At 38.6% G+C, this 20,826-nt stretch overlaps 1 protein-coding gene across 2 annotated transcripts; it reads right to left on the bottom strand.

The window, feature by feature from the left end:
- Nucleotides 1–785: 785 nt before the first annotated feature.
- Nucleotides 786–19,408, bottom strand: DEPDC1B (DEP domain containing 1B). 2 transcript variants are annotated; one of them, XM_058823862.1, is made up of 11 exons: nucleotides 19,361–19,408; nucleotides 18,656–18,921; nucleotides 14,641–14,776; nucleotides 12,327–12,454; nucleotides 9,488–9,618; nucleotides 8,405–8,452; nucleotides 7,816–7,956; nucleotides 5,567–5,733; nucleotides 3,911–4,087; nucleotides 3,062–3,247; nucleotides 786–2,746 (listed from the first exon to the last, which is right to left on the bottom strand). In XM_058823862.1, the coding sequence occupies exons 1-11, from the start codon at nucleotides 19,406–19,408 to the stop codon at nucleotides 2,585–2,587; spliced, it is 1,590 nt and encodes a 529-aa protein (XP_058679845.1). In that variant the 3' UTR covers nucleotides 786–2,584. The 2 variants fall into 2 exon arrangements, with proteins under 2 accessions (XP_058679845.1, XP_058679847.1); XM_058823864.1 differs by having other exon boundaries at nucleotides 3,062–3,177.
- Between the last annotated feature and the right edge of the window lie 1,418 nt (nucleotides 19,409–20,826).

Here is a 20,826-nt window from a genome sequence, read left to right as displayed (position 1 = left end):
TTGGCAGGCAGTAAGATTATTTCAAATGGCAGATAGATTGGCTTCAACTTCTCCTCTGCAATTTAGGAAGTGGTGGCAGAGATACCTTAGGATGGGCTTCCACTTTTATGCAAGACTTGCTTCCAAGCAGCCTTGCTCATTATTATACTCCATGGATTACTGAATAACAAAATACATGTGAGTAGTTTAGTTGCAGTCAAAGTTTGACAGCACGTAAACATACACAGAATACTATGACATATCTAAGATTTTCTCACCCTTGAAGACCTAGCACAAAAGGTTAGAAATGGCCTCAGACCATTTTTAAAAGTAATTTTTATGTTTTCTTAATTAAAAAGTGTATCTTTCTGTATCAAATTTGCTTAAGATTATTGATATGAAGTCCAAATATCTCTGTGAGAACACATCATGAAAGGATGTACTGTTCCATATCACACTGCCTAAGAAATAACCCGATCTATAACCCAAGAAGTAACCACCTTGTGATGTACATAATGAAACTTACTGACTGGTCAGGACATTAGCAAGGTACAAATGCTGTCAATACTGCATTACATTTTCTACTAAAATTTCAGAAATTTGTTGATGTCAGGTGTCTTCTCTCCAGCACAGACTACCCTGACATTCAATATGCTATGAAATGCTGGTTTTCAAATCTCTAATGAATAGCATGAACTCATGACTCTAGGTATGTACAGGAAAAGAGCAATGCTTTAATAGATAAAAAAGTGGTCTCAGAATCAACTACAATATGTACAATCAGGATATAGGCACACTAGATTTCATAATGCAAAATTAATTGAATCCATAAATGCATGTATGCTACAATGCCACTTCAATATTTGAATTCCATTTTTAGAGGAACCTCAAGGCTTTAAAATTTTCTGATAAAGTACATTCTATTGTCAAGCACCCAGCTTTGTACAATTTGCACTAAGAAAATAGGAGGAAAAGGCTGCATTGCCTATCAGAATAGGTCAGCATTACAAAAAGTTAATGGAACTTGAAAGGAAGTACACTCAACCTGTAATGCACCATATGAATCAGGAAATTGAGAACTACTTTTCGAAAATAGTTAGGGTCAGCAATGTTACAATCTGCCCCTGAGGCAGGTTAACTGAGGTTCTTGTTAACAGATCCCTCAGGGCAGACTAGAGTGATGCAACTCTGAATGAATGGTGGGGGTTTTATAAATAAAACGATTAGATAGATAGATAGATAGATAGACAGACGGACAGGCAGACAGATAACAGGTTCATTTTGGAACAATTTGGTTAAAACAGAGAGGAAATATGTAACAGATTTGGTTATTATCTATAGAAATAGAGCAATATAAAAGTAAAATGATTACACCTGAGAAAATATACAAGGAAAATAAAAAGAAAGAATAAGAACAGATAGCAAAGAGGAAAGGTATCACCACCCTATGAAACCTGATTGTTGCAACTTAGATGTCCAGTGGTTGAAGTAACAGTTACAATTTCAATCCATTAAGGCCAAGGGAAATCCCTGAAACCCAAAGTCCAATCGGTTCCACAGGTTCAGGTGGGAATGCCGAGGTATTTCTCCTCAGGGAGGAGTTTTACAATGTCTCTTGCACCACTGTGGATCATTTGCAGTCCTCTGGCGGCAGGCCCAAGAAATAAGTCTGGAGGCAGACACGACCCACCTCTGTCATGCCAGCTTAGCTGAGCCAGTTCTGCCTTAACAGAAGGGATCAACACCCTCAGGCCTAAGTGTGAATGCTCCTGTACCTCTCAGGATGGGAGAGAATCTTCTGCCTGAGCCAGTTGTGTAAGGGAGGAAATTGGCATGAAACCAGCAACATTGCAGGATATGCTTCTTGGAGGTGTTTTCCCTTGTCTGTCTCAAACCCTAGCTTGCTGCTACATAAAGGTGGGTTTGTCATGGTCATCCTCTGGTGATGGGTGCTCATCCCCTCTGCACCTGGGCAGACCAAAACCTTGCATAACCACATACCCAAAAACCCTCCCCTTCCCCTGTGGTTGAGGGGTGCAAACAGCCAATTGATTGCATCACTAACTTTTAATATTAATCTCTCACAAAAAGCAAAGCAAAATCCAGTGTTTCATACTTTTTCAAGCATGTACCGTAAGTTAATTCCTCACACTATATGTGCACTAATACAGCCTGGTTTATGCAAGACGCTCATTTTCAGGGAGGGTAAAAAGCTCTTGACTAATTACAAAAAACACATTACATTCAAATACATTTAGGCCTTAAAATGATAGTCAAAACAAACCACAGCAAGTGTACACTATCACCCATATATAGAATAATCCCCTTGAGTGTGCGGTGGGTTTGTTTGTTTAGTTTTTTTCCTGGTTTTTTTGCTTGTTTTAAAGTAACAGACATTTAAAAAAATAATGCTTTACAAAAATACTGATAGAGGTTCACATTACTACAACCTCAATACTCTCCTCTTCTTTCAACATTTTCTATGATCTTAGCAGTATCCCCAGTAGGTTTTTTGAGTAACCACATGCTGCTCAGGCTCCTTTTGCATGAGATCCATTGACAATACACTGTGTCTCTGTTTGTTTGCTGATATATTTCAAACCATTTACATCCGAAAGCTTCTGGTTCTGTGAAACGGCTGAAAAGGCTTTTTTAAGGCCCACATCAGTATTGGTGGTTTCTGTTTAGTTTTTTCAGGAAATAGCATCGCTTCGGTTTCAGGGCTTGGAAATCGTACTCTGTACACTTCAGGGTAAGATTTCTGAAACTAGAAAAGTACATTAATTCAAATTAAGAATTTATTCAAACACGTACAATAAACTATTAAAGGGAAGCTTGCATTTCTGGAATGGGGAAATTATATCTCTAATGGACTTCCTACACTGCTATATAGAAAATTAGGCAGTAATTCTGATTTGGGTTGATTCATCACAGCATAGTTGTTCTAAAGTATTATAAATCTTGACATCCCCATGTGTAGCCACTGTTTCAAATTTCAGTATTTCTCTAGAAGAATGCATGTCTAAGACTTGATAAATATTTTCAAATTGAAATTAGAAACTCCGGAGAAAAATTTATTTACTTGCTTGAGCTTCTTCTTTTTATCCTTCAAAGATATTTCTTTATTCATTACAATTTCTTCCAACAAAGCTGCCAGTGGTTCTTGAGAGCCAGTTGCCCTTTGGTATTCAAATTCACCTGTAGTGATTTGGTGACAAAATGATGGAGGAGGAAGTGTTGCATCACTATCAGCCCCAGCATATTTTATCTGAAGATACAGTAAAAAAAAAAAAAAAAGGCTAGGTTTTCTGCAAAACACTTGCATAGATTGCCTTAATCAATTTACCACTCCAAGACATTAAGTAGAGGAAATACTGAACAGAGCTTGAACTGTAATTTTTATCTCCAGCCCTAATTGAGTGAGTTCCAGTAAGTCAAAAAACATGACAGAAAGGAAGCCTATTCAGCATTTGAAATAAGTTCAAAATTACTTTTCTGGTAGGAAATAAACAAAAGAACTAAAAATCATCTTTGAACAAAAAGAAATTACGGTATCAGGAAACAGATGAAAAAACTGAGCAAGTAAGGATGGTTCTAAAGGGGGAAAAAAAAAAGAACAAGAATGAAAACACTTTATAATAATTCTGTTTTCTTCACTACCACAAACATAGTTTGCCCATTCCATGGGAAGATAGTGCTGACAAACAGGAAAACATATTTGAGACTTCTCATCTCTAAACAAACTCAGTATTTGTTTAGTTTCATTTAAACACATAATTGTGCTTGAATATCAGTAGTCAAAATTAATTAGATCTCAAAAGCTAACAGAGACAGAACAAAACCTTGTAAGAACTGTCGATCTTCGGAAAACAAAGGATAAGTTCAATCTAGAAACAGAGAGACAAAAGAGGCTTTTTCACTAGATACTTACTTGGACTCTCTGGAGATGTACAACATGATCCTCTATGGAAGACTTTAAAGCAGAAGGAACACTTAAGATCTCTTGATAATTATCCATGAGAAAAGATACTAGTTTAGCAGCAAGAAGTTCATCCAAGTCTATTTCATCCTTTGAGCAGAGAATACAACGGGAAAATGCCTGAACCATCTGAGGGAAAATACACACACCATTGTAATATATGTTTGGGGGTGAGGAGTAGAGAATCAGGCTACATTTAAAAAGTGAACTTTTAGAACAAATATTTTAACGTCACAATACTTACTGTACTTCAAACACATCAATTTTTTTTAGATGTATTATGTACAGTGACATGTGAGTGCACTGAAGATTGCTCCTGCTTCATACAGATAATCCACTCCTGACTTTAGATATAGAATGAATGAATTCCATTTTATTCTCAAGACTTTGTCAAATAGCCACTTCACATGGCTATTTAAAGAGGGTATATGTATTTAAAGATTCTTTTAAAAATAACACAGGAATTTAATAGAAATTAGGCACCAGAGAGAAAACCTGAAACCACTATTCTGAAATCATCAAATAAAATTTCAGGTCTAGTTAACTTCAAGTAGTCTTGTGCTCAAGCACTCAGTTACAAGAGTTTCTGTTTGTGCACCAATCACTTATAACATTAAAATCACAGAAGATTTTAATAAAGACTTTTATGATGTACCATACATTACATTGCTGAATTAATACTTTGTACAAAACACTCAGACTACAAGGATTCACTTCTAAAATCAACATTTCAATTACAACAATAATTTTAATGAAAGACCACTTACAGTTAATTAAATTATAACCTTGGCAGTAAAAAATTTAATTATTTTAATCAAATGCTATTCAGAGTTCTCTAAAAACTTAATTGCTGTGGAGCACATTTAGATTTGTACATGCTGTTATATGGTTTTTAGAGAATAGCTCTGCAGCTTAGTTTTCCATTGCACTTAATTTTCAAAGACTTTTAAATTAAACAAAATAAATATATGTTGTTAGCTCATCAGAATAGTTAAGTTATGCCTAATGACTTTGTAATAAGGTGTTGTTGCACACATCAGTGTAGTGATATCACTACATATGTTCCTACAGAAGAATTAGCAAAAATTGGAGCTTATTTTAAGACACTTCTGTGTGTGGTGAAAAAAAAACAACTACTGAAATAAACAGGTGGGATTTTAGTTTTTTTGAATGGCTGAAAACAGGTCAATCAGAACATTCAGCTCCATATTTTTAGCTATGACTGAAACAGGCAGTCTTTTTCATTCACACTGTCTGAAGTGATAAAGAACACCAGAGACTTCATCTGCTTTGTTTTTTTGGTTGATTTTGATTGTTCTTGGGGATTGCTTGTTTGTTTGTGCTTTTTTCCTACTCAATAGTGAATTCAGTGGTGATTTAACTTGGAAAGGTAAGGAAACCTCTAAATCCTGAGCAAATTCTTTGTGCGCTCACAAATTGCCATGAAATCCCACTTTATTCAAATCCAGATTAGCTTTCCAAATAGCTGGGACATACAAACCAGTTCCCCAAACAAGCAAATTGTATTTTGTTCATACTCTCCAGTAAGAATCTTTAACCTGTTCTCCAAAAGTCTGTCCAGACCTTTTACCTTACACTTATACATACCAAAGTTCTGGTCCTCACTGATTCAGAAAGACGTGGCAAATCCTGGTTTAGACTAATTCTTGCCATCATTCTCACCAAAAGCTGTAGTCTTTTCCTATTTTCTGGCGGCAGTAGGAGGCAAGATATCTGAAGAGCTTCTACAGCCTTGCTGGGTTTTTGCAGCAGTCCTGGTTCATATGAGATCAGAAGGTTGGGGAACATTTCTGAGTTATATATTTCCATAACATTTAACATAACATTTCTAAATCTAACTCCCAAAATTCCCTTCTTATTCACTCAAGATTGCCTTAGAGCTCCATTCCCCAATGAGACCAGAAAGATATCACTAGATTTGGACTACTAGGACTTAAGTTTTTAGAAGATTTTCTTCTGATGCAGTGGAAGACATTGATAGCCATAATCAATAAATCTAAATATTACAATACACTAAAAATTACAGCATTTTTTTCGTCCTTTGCTCTTTTATTACCTCAGCACTAAACACAACTGAATGGTATGCACAGATATAGATATTAAATCTGTGCCTAATTCTGCTTATTCCTCCTCAGGAGAGGAATTGACATTTCTCCTTTTCTAATTCCTGTTTACCCATTTCTGCATCCAGTCGAGGTTATTCTGCATGGTACTACAACACTGCTGCATAAGCTACTCTTCCCCATTTTAATTTGCATGCTTGTTTAGGGCACTGTGCCCAAGTTTAGGACAGAATGTGCCACCTCCCTGGTCATTAACAAAGTGATAATCATTACTGGCCACACTACCAGCCCTGGCATGCTTCCCACTGACTGACATCCAGCCAGACTTTGTGCCACAGATCACAACCCTCTGAGCCCAGCAACTGAACGGACTTCTGAGTTTACCTCATTACCCACCTATCCAGCCTGTACTTCCTAGAAGGATGAAATGGAACACAAGTGTTGAAAGCCTTACTGCTCTCAACATAAACAGTATCCACTGCTATCTCCTCATCCACCATTCTGGTAAACTCCATGATGTAAAACATGGAAACTGTTTCTTATTGGAAAAGAAGTGTGGACTAGGTAAGACATTTCAAGGAGAGGGGTAAAATACTGAAGCTAATTTTCATAGTAAAGCTTTTTCTAACTTCAAAGGAAGATTTGGCATGCATATTGATGCATATGCTTAGAAGAGTAAGGAATGATTCCATATCAACACTTCACTTTTTTTTAAAGAGATCACAAAATTAATGTTTGACTTCTTGAAACATAGCACAATTTTCATTGCTTCCACATACATACTGGCATGAATTCTTTCTTCTACTTTTACATTTACAAAATGGTGTGAAATGATAGTAGTAAAACCTGAAAGATGTGAAAAAAATGGAAAAGCAAACAGAAACAGAATATGAAAGCAGAAGAATAAGTTTTAAAGACATAAACAAGAGCTGATTAAAAAAAATAAGTCAGAAAATTGATTTATATTCCATATGAAGCAAGATTGACAATTCACAAAGCATATATACTAAATTCCAGAAACAGAAGTGTCATTCTAGATTCCTTTCTCATCTCAATAGTTTACCAAAAACACTGTTGTTCACACAGAAAGAAGCTCAAACATGCTACAAAGCGGGTTTACTTTTCAACTCAATTGTTCTTTCTGAAATTTGATAACATAAAATATAATCAAATATTTACTGTCTTACTATTTACTGTCTTTCTATTTACTGTCTTTCAGTAAGCCATCTGTAGGATCAGAATTGTCAATTTTAATATAGTGTGAACTCTGGAAAGTTCTATTTAATAACTACAACATTGCTTCTTTTAAACACTACATTAGTTAATGACATTTCTAAATTAAAGCAACATAGTATTTCAATTCCTTTTAAATATCATATTTCCAGGGTTAAAAACTGTGCTTAAAGCCCTAATCCTTTCTAATCTAGACTTCAGTCAAGCAATTTCTAAAAGCTTATAAGAGTTTTTAAGACATTTAAGCACTCGTAAAAAAAGAAAAATCTATTAAAATCCATCTGTTGCATGCTGAGCAATGAACAGAGGCCTTTAATAATATAAAGACAAGCAATGAAAGACTTGAACTAATGTGATTAAAAAGACACAAAAATAAAACCACTGTGTGATATGAAATAAATTTAAATATTAAACTGTTCTCTATGTAGAATGGAAAGGACAGGCCCTAAATAATTAATCTGTGATATTATTTAAGGTAAAATAACTCCAGAAAATTAACTCTAAAGAATATTTTTTTTCATTGGATTCCAAACTACTTACCTAAAACACTAACAAAAACATCAAAAAAATTAAATGTGAGAAGAGGTTCTTTCATCTGGCTAAAGTAGTCCACTATCGTTTTGAAGACATCTCTTTCAAAGCCTGAGTACGTAGGCTGCTTCAGATCTGAACAGCTGGGCCCTACAAAGAACAAAAAAAAAAACAAAACAAAAAGGAGCAAAAAAGAGAGAGAATATTGATTTTCAGCCACTGAGCAGATCAGTGTTTTCTAATCCAGCCCATTAAAATGGATCATTAGAGGGAAAAAAATAAAAAAAAGATTAATTCTTCAAAATAAGTGAAACTTTATTGATCTACTACATACTGATCTATTCCCAATAGCTCTAGTGAAGTTACAAAGCAGAGGAAAAACATTAATAGACTAGCTAAACCTTTATATAATTAATTTAAATTATTTATTTAAAGCTACACTGAAAGGAGAATACATGCTGCCAAGTCTTTTCCAACTTTCTTTTAAAAAATCATTGTATACAGGATTTAATAGAGTGGTATAGACACAGTCAGTTCAATTTATTTTTTGGGGGGTGGGTTGTTTGTGGGATCTTTCTCCCCTTCTGAATTTACTTACAATTTACTAGACATTTCATTGCAGATAATATCCAATGAGGTAGTTCCTCTGCAAAGGGAAGAAACAGAAATTAAAATGACAAAAAAGAAAAAACAAGAAAAATATTCAACTGTTAGACAAAAGCAAATCTGAAAACAATTTAACATTCTTCCTGTGCGGTAAATCAAGTGACTCCAAAGGCAGGCTATACCTTAATGCAGGATCTAGCCTGAATTACATCTATACTTCAGTACCTGCACTACTACCATACAGGTATGCATTCTGCCCTTGCAGCTTAATCAGCAAAACAGGTCATATCACAAATCTTTTACCTACTATAAAAAAAAAAAAAGTCAGAGTAAACCAGTTCTAGATACAGCCTTCCCTGGTGCTATATGATGAAGTGTTTACTTTGTACTCAAGATGACGAAAAGCACTCATATATTCAGTTTTGCCATTTCTGCTAGGAGAAAGCTGATATTTTGAGATGGTCCAACTGCCTTTGAAATGAGCACAGATATGCTCTGAAGGCAGTTTTATTCACAACCAAACCAGGTTTTAATGTCATATTTAAATTTCTCTGCAAATCTCATTAAAATCTTGGTGGCAATAATACTGTGATAGACCAGAGCAGTAAAGATGCTTTATTTTTTCTCTGATGTGCAAACCACTTTTAAACATGGCACTAGCTTCAAAGCTCAAAACTCTCTCAATGCACATCTTCGCTCTCTCACAATTTTTAATACTGAAAACTCTCCCAATGTACAGTTAGGATCTGTCAATGTACTTTTAATACATTTTTTCTTCATGTAAACACTCCAGTTTGGGTAATTAAAAGGATAGGGCCAAGAAAGTTACCTTGAAGTGATTACTATCTCTGTATTTATAAATGGTAAAAAGTTGCTGCTGTCTTACATTCATTTTTCAGCCTTACTAAAGCCAGAATCTGTTTAAGAGGGTAAATATACAATAAATGCTGACTCTTACTACTGGGATACCAGAGGAGAACAATAGCATTTTAAAAACAATAGCATTATAACAACTAGAGTTTTTACAAAGTAGATTGCAATATTTAAAAAAAAAGAAAATTTCTAAAATACTCACTTGATTTGTCCTCTAAAGTGACAATGCCTTGCTTATTGACATTATATACATTTTGAACTATATGTTTTGAATTCACAAGTTTTGTGTCTAACACTTCATCCAAAGAATCCAAACCCAACACCTTTTGTAATCTGCAAAAATACATAAACGTAGGTCATACACCATCTAATCTGGAAAAGGCAAACACGAGGTATTAGGATACAATTAGGATATAATTCAGAAAAAAATTTCATTTCATAGAGAATATATCCAGTTGGATGACAGCCATAAGGACCATTCAGTGCAATTCCTGCTTCTCACAAAACTGCCTAGATTTATAGAATGCCCAAAACTGGAAGGGATCCACAAAGGTCAACTCCTGGCTCTTCACAGCACAACCACAAAAATTATACTACATGCCTGAGAGCACTGTCCAAACACCTGTTGAACTCTGTCAGGCTTATGTGCTGTGACCACTTGCCTGGGGAGCTTGTTCCAGTGCCCAACCACTCCCTGGATGAGGACTCTTTTCCTAATATCCAACCTAAACCTCCAGTGACAACCTCAAGCCATTCCCTCAGTCCTGTCACTGGCCACCACAGAGAAGAGATCAGTGTATTCTACTCTACTTCCCATCACAGATTGCACTGCAATGTCCTCTCAGCATCCTCTTCTCCAAGTTAAGAAGCCAGAAGATCTCAACCACTCCTCATGTCTTACCTTCTAGACCCTTCACAATCTTCATAGCCCTAAAAAAGTTTTGTTTTATACCTAGAAAAGGTCTAGTAATTTTAATATCTAAAACTATACCATGTAACTGAAAGCACAGCCAACATGCTCTTTGAACTCTGTAGGGCATGGTGCTGTGCCCCCTTCTTCAGGGAGGCAGTTCCAGTGCCCAGTTACTCTCTGAGTGAAGAACCTTTTCCTAATGTGGAGTCTGAACCTCCCCAGCTGCTTGATTCCATCTCCTTGTCCTATCTGGTCACCAGAGATCTTCCACATCTCCCCCCACTCCCCTCTCCAGAAACTGTAGACTGCACTGAGGGCACCCCTCAGCTTTCTCAAAGCTTTTGGTGATTATACAGCTCTTTATCCAGATCTCACTGCAGGCCCTGTCCACCCTTGAAGGAGTCCAAAGTTCCTTCTAACCTAGTATCATGGACAAACTTAAGGTACATTCAATTCCCCCATCCATATCATTTACGAAAACATGAAAGAGCTCTGGCCCTAGAATGGAGCCCTGCAGAGCCCCACTGATGACTGCCCACCAGAGATAACCACATTTACCACAATCCTTTGTGCTTGATCCAAGAGCCAGCTGCTCACCCAACAATATTATGGGGCTCATCAAGCTGCATGCTGGACAATTTATCTAGAAGGATACTCTGAGAGACAATATCAAAAGCTTTGCTTAAATGTAAATAAACCACATCAACTGGTTTCCCTTGGTCAACTAGATGGGTGACCTTGTCATAAAAGAAAATTTAATTGGTTACATAGTATTTTCCCTTTTTGAAACTGTGCTGGCTATGACCAACGACTGTGTGTCTCTCAAATATTTTATTATTAACTCCCAGAATAATTTTCCATAATTTTACAGGCACTGAAGTTATACTGACAGGCCTGTAATTAACAAAGTCTTTGTTCTTTGCTTTCTTTAAGTTGAGAAAATAGTTGCCAGCTTCCAGACAACAGAGGTCTTTCTAGAATTCCAAGATAAATGAAAAAATAAGGAGAAAGATCCTGCAATAACAGCATCCAGCTCTTTCAATACCCTGGGATTAATCCCATTGGGCTTCATAGCTTTAAGCACATCCAGCTTGAGCAGAAAATTTCAAACAAATTCAGCATCAGTTGTGAATCTCCCTATTCCCACAGTCATACTTTTCCAGCACAGAACTGTGGGAATTCCAGTGTCAATCATCAAACTTAAAGAGTCCAGGACTTTCTGTCACATGAATGCTCACTGATCAAGCTATCAGAGTTTCAGCATCCTTCCACACAATCTGCTGTGCCAACCCTGTTTGCCCACCATGGTCTTTTGGTTGGTAGAGCTCTATAGGGAGCTTTATGTGAAGGAGGGCTTGGCCACCACTGCCCCTGGTCTCACTTGTCCTGGTCCTATCAGCTGCTGCCATGTGCGCTCTAGTCTACCAGGGTGTCCCTCCATTCCCCTGAAGTTTCCTTGGTTCAGGAAACCCAGAATACACATGCCGTCTGCTGCCTATCATGCTGTCACCAAAACTGCTCACCTCAGCACCAAGCGCATTACGTGCAGATAATGTGCTAGGTTTACACTAAAGTCATCCTTAGTAAGACCTCAACCATGCTGTAATATCATTAGTGTATATTATTTCTTCCTCTGCAGAAATAGTCCAAAGCAATAGCTTTAACTTCGCATAGGAGATTCCATTTGAATGTAGTAAATGAATCTCTAAGCTGAATCTCAAAGCTTCAGCACTCAATTAGCTATGCCATTTATCTCATACAAAGTATTGTACTTGCCATTGAAAGGTTCCATAGCACTTCTACATAAGTGCTTTTATTTCCTAGCAACAAGAAAAAGAGACAGAGAAAAAAGTGATTAAACAAGACAAAGCCCACACAACAAAGAATTGTATAACACAATGTGCAGAAGTCAAAAGGTACTAAGCACAGTGAAGTTTTTTTCCAGACTTCATTTGCTGAGTTTGCTAGCCAAATAACAAGTGGTAGAGTTAGTCTAGACACTATGGCTTTGAAGGCAACGATAAAAAGTGAGTGGGTGAAATTACAAGTATTACCAGGGAAGATAGACAAGACTATTACCTACTACACAATTTTACTATAAGAGCAAATGACTCATAAGTATACTCACCGTGATAAAGTCATGGATTTCCATATCTCTTCTATATTTGTTTGTGTTAGTTCTCTGCGGAACACAAGTTTGCATGCTGGTACTTCCCCGATAGCTATGCTGTGTCGCTTGTACCACATCTCAGAGTTCTGAAATCAGAAAAAACCCTCCTCATTAACTGGTGGCTTTTCAAGTGTTAAACAGTATAAAACATTTATAGTACAAAATTGCAAGTGTTCTTAAATTCCAATGAAGTCTTCAGGATGCAAAGTAAGTATTTGTGTCTAAGAGAAATTAAATATTTTCTCAATCTTACACATTGCTTCTCAATTCCATAACTTGTTCCAAAGCTGAAAAATTATATGTGTCAGAATAACCATTAGAGTTCTGGAGTCAATGGCCTTTAATCCTATGTTCAGGTCCTATTCATGATTAAAATCAGTTCATCTGCCATTTTAAGATTAACGATCTGTTTATGGAAAAGTTACTGGAGAATTATGATACCAACAAATTAGAAAAAAAAAATCCTTGCTCAGCATATACTAAAATAACTAAACATTAGGTTTAATAACAGGTTCTATACATAAAGTAAAAGCAAATCACTACATCTGAAGGCACCCGTCAGATCTAGTCCACAATTACAAAAGTATAAAGCTGAGAGTGCAGAAGACCACTATACTTTATGCAACCTTCATATCCACGTTTATTCTTGAACATTGTCATCAAGGTATCAATGGGTGGACATACACTGCAGCTTGTATCAGCAGCATTCTTTTCAAGGGAAAACTCCTAATCATTCCAGCTCTTTGATTTACACTACAGACCAGCACTAAAGCACATTAAAAGTTTTCCTTATAACCAGACCACAAAATGCATTCCAGGAATGCACTTAAATACTCCAAGCACTAATTGTCTCTCATTCCATGGCAGACTAGACTAGAGCTAGTTGGAAGCAAATAGTACCCTCTGAAATTAAGGGTCTGGTCTTTCACATCAGTATTTCATGACATACAACCACACTCATCAATCTACACAGAGCCACTAAGTGCTCAGATTGATGCTGAAGCAATTCAAGGTACCATAATTTTCAGCTGTCTACTTCAGCATTGCACTGGAAGCTAGACCTAATTATAAAAGAGGCAGCACAAAGAAGCTTGTAGCTTTGCCTCACTTACAGTCCACTGTATTAATCCAAACTGCCAATGGAAGAGATTTTGAGCTATGCCAAACTCTATGCTGTTGCATACAAGTCAGATGCAGACTTTTGCTAATTCTTATCAGGCCAGGATGCTTGGATGGAAATTCAGGGCACAGCTGGAGGCTGTAATATGTTACACCTTCAACAGATACTTGCTCAGTAACTACAATATTCCACCTTCTCATTCTCATTTCCTGTCTTTGGCACCATCTTTTCTTCTATCTACTATTGAAGCACTAAGGACCATGCCTTTCCTCTTCAGAAGCTTGCTGTACATGAAGAGTACATTTGATTTGTACACAGTTGGACTGTAAGTATGGAATAACCATTCATTCAGAACATTTAGATATCCAGCAAAATGGTAGGAGCTACTTTTCCAAATAGACTATGGTTTATCAAAAAAACTAAGGCTAGACTCCTGCTCTGCAGGGCAGTAATAGAAAGGCAAAAATCATCAACGAAATCCTTAGTTCACAAATTATGAGAACGCACACATGTAAGATACACTGAAGTAAGACCTCAGAATATACACAACTCCAGAAGCCTATTCTTTTACTATGTCAAGGTGAACAGAGTTCATACAATTTGGTTTACTAATAAAACCAAGTTTTTCCAACAATTTTATAAAGGCTGGATCAATCCACATAAGTATGAGGCCAGATGACTTCCTGAGCTTACAAAGGATAACTGAAAAATCAGGACCACTGCTCCTTAGCCAAAACATATTCCTTATAAAAAAGGAAATTGAGTCAGTATTTACAGCAGCTAGGAAGGTTGTAATAACTGTATATATTCTGATATCTGAAGTGTCCAAATAAGAGTTACAGTGTGACTATTTTGTCTGGTAATATAATAAATGCCCTATTGGAATTTCAGCAAATTGGAATGAAATATGGGAAAATACACCCATATGGAACTCAGGTTCCTGAGGGCATTTTAATGTGTAGCACAAAGAACACTAAAATATTACTTCTCCGGCAAATTTTAAGAAAAACTTAACTTCACAAAAGTTTAGAATAAAAATATTTAGCATTTAATTTTACAAGCAAGTATTTTGTGACACAGCACAGAGGTCATCAGCTCAGTTTTGCTTTCCAAATATGCTTTTGTCTGGGGAAATAAAACTGGGTGCCTTACCATTGCGACGCATTTCACTGGGATGGGTTCTTGAGAAGGGCCAGCCCTTGGTTCATTCCAGTCTGGAAATTTAATTACTTCCTTTCCACATGAAGGTTTCTTTGGGTATGACTTCAGTGGCGAGGAAGGAGGAAATCTACAATTAGAGAACATTTTTAAAGTCTCTGAATGCCAATCTAATCCCTATTTACCAATGCAAAACTGTAGCCAGCCTTCACATGCAAAAATACAACAAATGCTTTGGACATTCACAGCCAAACTTAGTTTGCTGTAGACTGGTGTTGCATGATATGTAAAACATCGTGGAGAGTCTTGTTTGCCCTCCAGCTGCTGCTCCACAACAGTTCAGGCACTTTGTACCTCCCATGACATAGCTGAGCCTTGGGTGAATCTCTGCTCCCCAGTGCGTCTCTTATAGCACAAGCGGTCTTTGCATAGACAATGACACAGATCTTCACTAAGAGTTGTTGATTCTGCTGAAAAAGCCGTGGGGATGTTTTCCCCCATGTCAAGTGCTTTGTTAGCATGCATTTCCTAAAGAAAAGCTACATAGCTAAGTCACATGACTAACACTCAGACTTAGTTAGAGTGCATGCAAGTGTCCACACAAAGTTTTGCCCACATTACCAGGTCCTTCTGGGTTTACATGCTTTCTGTGCGAAGATCATATCCTGCAGTTCTTTTCTGGATCATATCCTGCAGTTCTTTTTTCCAGCTGGTTTTGCAGGTAACTATTTGACTTCTTAAGGCATTTCAAGAAGTGCCTTGAAGAAATTAGCAGAAATAAGCCCTAAACCAGCCCTTGTAGAAAAGAAGGAAAACAAACTATCCAGGCTGACCAGCACCAAATTATTGCTAAGCTCAGGTCAGAGCATATACAAAGGAACTAATGACAGCGTATCAGAAAGACAAATCAGTTCAATGGAAACACCTCTTCAGACTGGCCCAGATCCAATCCTGTCGACTTGCACACCCAGGTTTTAGATGCTGAGATTGCTGATGCTTTAAGCAACTGCTTAAGCCTCATTAACTTTTTTAAAACAGAATGCAAAAGACAGATACATCAGTGACTTTGCAACAAAAACTTGCACACTGCTGGAAAGTATACATATGTATCCTCCCAGAAAAAATGCTTGAGAAACTCTCAAGGTTCTCCAAAATGTCACCTCATCCTCTAAAGGCACTTGAAACATTTAATAAGTTTTTCATTTAGATTTGTTCTGCAGTGTGGTTAGTCCAGTACTGTTACATTGAATGGTTAAATACATTGTTTTGACCACACACACTGAGCATATTCCACAGTGCCCTTCAACAGCACATCTGCAACACAGAGATATCACCCCCATCAGACAAATCCCCAGAACCCGAAGCAAGTACCTGACTCTCATCCTGCAAGATTTACTCTGTTTTTTAATGGTAAGCCAGACTACATGGCAGATGTTCAGCTGTTGAGTGTTCTCAACCATTTTTCAGATATTCGTTATTTCTTAAGAGTTTAATGTTAAAATAGAACATACCCACATATCTGCAAGCCTTTTTCCTTCGCCTTACACTATTCTCAGTAGTTTCCTGTTTCTTCTCCAGTTCTTCACAATTTTTAGATTTGTGTCATTTGCTGCCCTGATTTGCAAACAATCAGTAAAAGAAGTTGTTCTTACAGTCAGAAAAAGGAGGTGCATTCCCCTTTCTCAGGTAGCATTACAGCAAGATCTAGATGAAGAAGGATTAATGTCACTCAAAGCAAAGGATCGAGAAACACTCCAAGGCTGACACACCAAGATCAGAATTGGTTATAGCCAGCAACACTAGTTTGGGGAGTTTATAAAAAGAGGAACTAGAGATACCTGTTTGTGTCCAGAACAAAGGATCCTGAACAAAGTCAACTAGCATTGATGTTCAAGATATAACAATATTACTGCAAAATTCCCGAAAGATTGCTATCATTGCAACAGTGCTAACCCCTTTGCTTTCAATAGACTGGCTTAGATTCCAAAAAAAGTATAAAGCCCAACAGCTCCCAAAACTGTAACTTCTCATTCATTATTGTAGACTCAGCTGAGCCAGTAAGTCAGAACACACTGATAAGTCTTTGCTATTTTTAGAAGCCACATTAGATCTCATCTTCATGTTTAATACTTGCCAAATATTCTCACGCAATCCAGCTTTTGGCAATATTTCTTTTGCATACTCTGTGGATGAACAAGAGCAGACAGCTACACTTACATGTGAAGTAAATGAGTGACACAACTGTGTACCACAGTGTGCCATTACAGCATGTTAACACATAAATTTTTGCAGAAGGTACGAAGCATGTAACTTTTCCAAAGTTAGCACCGTCAGTAGAATTGACTCGTACAACTACCTCCATCAGCGCTGTGAGGAGAGAACACCCTGTATTTTACATGTAGCATTAGGATAGCCCACCAGAGGGAGCTGCCAGGACATTGAATACAGCCCTAAAATAGGCTGGAAAACCTGCGTCTAACTGCTTAAACAGGGGAGAAGCGTGTCTTGATACTTAAAGCCGCGAATAACGTATGTAGCTTATTTATGCACCAAGCGCCAATCCCAGTGAGGAAAAAAGCTGGCTCCAGTTCAAGATGCATGAAAGGTATAAATTTTTAACTGAAAAAAGTTCAGTTAGTTATTTTTTCAGTGGGAGAGGGAGAAAGAACACCACAACAAAATATATAACAAGAGTTCTGTTGCCCAATAGCAGATCAGTAGGCAGAGCATGCAGAAAATTAGAACAGAAATATTTCACCCAGCCAACTTCCACAGTCTGCAGCTCAGTAAAGTCATGACTGAAAATACAAATAAATAAAAGAACAAAATAATTTGAACATATACTCATGCTAATGCAAAATAAACAAAAAACCCCACAGCCACACAAACACAGCAAAACCAAACCAAAGAAATACAGAATAACACCAGCAGTTATCAAACCGCATAATAAATCTTTTGACAAGAATTAATACCAGAAATAAAAAGATCAATAGAGCAAAATGAAAAATTTACTTAATATATATCAAGTGGGAATTCAGTTCTACATATTTCCCCAAAGAGAATATTAAGAAATCATTACTTAAAATGAATATGTAAAATTTGAGTATGTAATAATAGCTATAATAAGTAGAAGCATAAACTTATTGCTAGCCTATTTTCCCTAATGTTTTGCATGATGAGAACTCCCATTTCCTCAAAAGAAGGGCCACCATGATAAAAGTTACAGATCTAGACTTGAAGTAATGGTGATCTTTATAATACTTCTGCACCAAACAGGACACTAGAAGATGGTACAAATTCAAACCCTGCAACTTCTGTCCACTCAAACCTTAACTGAGGTCACAAGAGGCCAAAGAATCCAGTCCATTAATGCTAAGCTTTTATTACACTGAAATTTCTTCTCCACTGTTAACAAGCCACTAGCTGAGATGTTCAACAGGGATAAGTAAGGAATCAACCTTGAGGATAAGCAAATAAAGCTTTGTCCCTTGTCCATCTACAAACTAAGGAGCATAAAAAAATGTTATAAATTTCTTAGATTCAGTAGGCCTTTCTCTTTTCCCAGAAGAAGGTGGAGATAGCAACCAAAATAGTCAGGAGGTTGGGGTGAAGGAGGACAATTGGAGCTGGGTGACCAACGGCATTCTCACTTCCACCTATGTGTCCTAATATGTACTCTTCCAGCACCAACAAACCTGATGTCTGCCATCAGCAATGAGAACTCAATACCATTTGAAAGCTGCAAAAGCTTTTGTTGATATTCAAAGAATGCAACTGAATAGAAGTGACTTTCAAAAACATTTCAGAATAGGCAAGAAAACTGAAGACAAACATGAAGTCACGACAGCTACCCATTACTAAGAAAATTAAAGTCTTTAAAAGGAAAAGGGGAAAACGTGTCAACAATTTTCAGAGGCATTCTACAAAAATGCTTCTAAGACACGAGCAAGAGTTATTATACCCTGTTTCCAAAAAACTAGGGGTTTTTTATCACCCTATAGAGGCTTACCTATATAAACGGCCATCGTCTTCAAAGTCCTCTTTGCCCCACCTTCCTTTAATATCTTCGATTACATGATTTTTCAGGAATTTTTTAAGCAGCTTAACCGTTTGATCGCGAGTCACTTCTGGACCAAAATTTTGGTTAGAGCCAAGCAGCTCATGCAAACATTCCACTGCCTCCGAGGCTTTGAAGCATCGCTCGTAGCTCTTGAAACGACAGCGATGCTTCCGTAAGGGCATCCCAGCACGGAAGAGCTCGATTATCTCGTTCCACTGGGAAAGAACAAAGCCAGTCGTTACGGGAGCTCTCCCCCCAGGTTTTCCTGCGGCCAGAACGCAGCCGGCTCTGTAAACACAGCTACACCCTTTTGTCACCGTCTGCGTTCACAACAACACCGAAACCTAAGCCCAGGATTTAAACTGTGGCGACCCGAGAACAAACACCAGGTTTAGGAGGCTGAAATATTTAGCCCCATACTACCAGCGGACCTACGGATACAGCTCTAGCCTCCCTTAGGTTTTACCGGGACAAAAGGCTCAACCTGCCGCTCCGCCCTGCCAGCCTCTGCCCCGCGCCAGCCGCGGGCGCCTCCGCCCCGCAGAGACGCGGCCTGGGAGCAGCGGCCGGCACCAGGAGGCCGGAGGGCGAGTGGCCGCGGGGGACAGCGGCGCGGGAGGGCGGCGGTGTCGGGGACGGCGGCGGGGGACTCACCAGGCGGGTGGCGCGGTACGGCCCGGGCCCCACCAGCCGCGGCTCCATGGGCGCGGCCGCGCTGGCTCCGCGCCGCGTTTGAATCCAGCCGGGCGCCGCCGCCTTCGCCCATTGGGCGGCGGGCGCGGCACGTGACGGGCCCGCGCCGTGCTGGATTGGTGGGGCGGGGATGGGGTGGGAGCCGAGCGCGAGGGGGCGCTGTGGGGCCCCGTCCCGGGCGGCGGGGGCGGCCCCGTGCGGGGGCCTCAGCGGGCGGGCGTGCCGCGGGGCCGCGCCGTGCCGGGCTCTGCGCAGGACAAGAGACAACGGGCAGAAAATTGATGCACTGCAAGTTCCCCATGAACATGAGAAGGAGCTTCTTTGCTGTGCGGGTTCTGTGCACTGGAACAGATGTCCCAGAGACGTTCTGGAGCCTCCCTCGCGTAGAGATGCCAGGAGCACCTAGACTCAATCCTGTGCCAGTCCTGTACTCTAGGATGGGCCTGCTCGCGTAGATAGGCTGGACCAGGTAGCCTGCTGTAGTCCTCTCCAACCTGGCCTATTTGGTGATTCTGTGTGTGGCAACAAGGTAAACCATGTCAGGAAAACATTGGCCAGTGAATTGCTGCCCTCATAAAGAGAACACAGCCTTGGCATTACTTAAACAAACAGAACAAAAAAAAAAAATCAACCTAAAAAAAACCCCTCCAAACACTCAATTTTCAATATTTTAAAATTGTTTCCAATCAGTTTTTTTGTTAAAGAATTTTGTTTTGAATTCAGGCAGTATGTGGGATGATAATTACTTGCAATTACATTTGATATTCCTACAGATGACAGGGGTTGATGCTGGTGCCACAGAACTCATTCAGTTGTTGTATATTAGCTCTTTATGAGTATTTTGTAAAAACGGTTACTTGGAAAGTAAATAGGAAACCTCCATTTTAAGGTAGGAGGTTGTGATACCAAGTCACCTGTCCTGCATGGGCAGGGATGTAACTGAAGCTCCTGTGGTGCCTATTACAGATAAGCTATCTCTGTCAATTTTTAGGACACTCACAGGAGAGAAGTGACTGGTAACACCAGTGTTGCTTTCCCACCAGGTCTAAGGAAAACAAAATTATCGCCTTATTCCCCTCACTGTCAGTAAACATTCACCATAACATGGATGACTTAGCTGACTGTTGGACTCCTCTTTCCAGCCTCACTCGAAAGTATACACTTAAGGATATGAGATGCACAGTTTTTAGATTCAGATAAAGACTGTGTGATTCTCATGTTGTGTGTAGGAGGACAGGATTTGTTTTGAGCTGATGTCATTGGCATCGTCTTAGGCTGCATTCATACAACTCACTGTGAAACACTGCATTCTCTCTCTCCAAATGCTTTATAACTCCCAGAAGACTAAACCACTGTGCAAGATATTATGCAGTGGCAATCTGACACGCCACTTGCTGACAGCCCGCAGAATGATTAGCATCTCCAGT

This window comes from Ammospiza caudacuta, chromosome Z (genome assembly GCF_027887145.1).
Source record: "Ammospiza caudacuta isolate bAmmCau1 chromosome Z, bAmmCau1.pri, whole genome shotgun sequence".
NCBI classification, from domain to species: domain Eukaryota; kingdom Metazoa; phylum Chordata; class Aves; order Passeriformes; family Passerellidae; genus Ammospiza; species Ammospiza caudacuta.
The sequence above is the reverse complement of the archived record's forward strand: the minus strand, read 5'-3'. Positions and strand labels throughout refer to the sequence as shown.

What these genes read in the sequence shown, in the direction of transcription:
- DEPDC1B (XM_058823862.1), bottom strand. Translation starts at nt 19,408, where the DNA reads ATGGAGCCGCGGCTGGTGGGGCCCGGGCCGTACCGCGCCACCCGCCTG. An exon ending in CGTACCGCGCCACCCGCCTG is followed by an intron (nt 18,922 to 19,360) that starts GTGAGTCCCCCG and finishes GTTCTTTCCCAG; the next exon opens with TGGAACGAGATAATCGAGCT. An exon ending in CAGTGAAATGCGTCGCAATG is followed by an intron (nt 12,455 to 14,640) that starts GTAAGGCACCCA and finishes TTCTGATTTCAG; the next exon opens with AACTCTGAGATGTGGTACAA.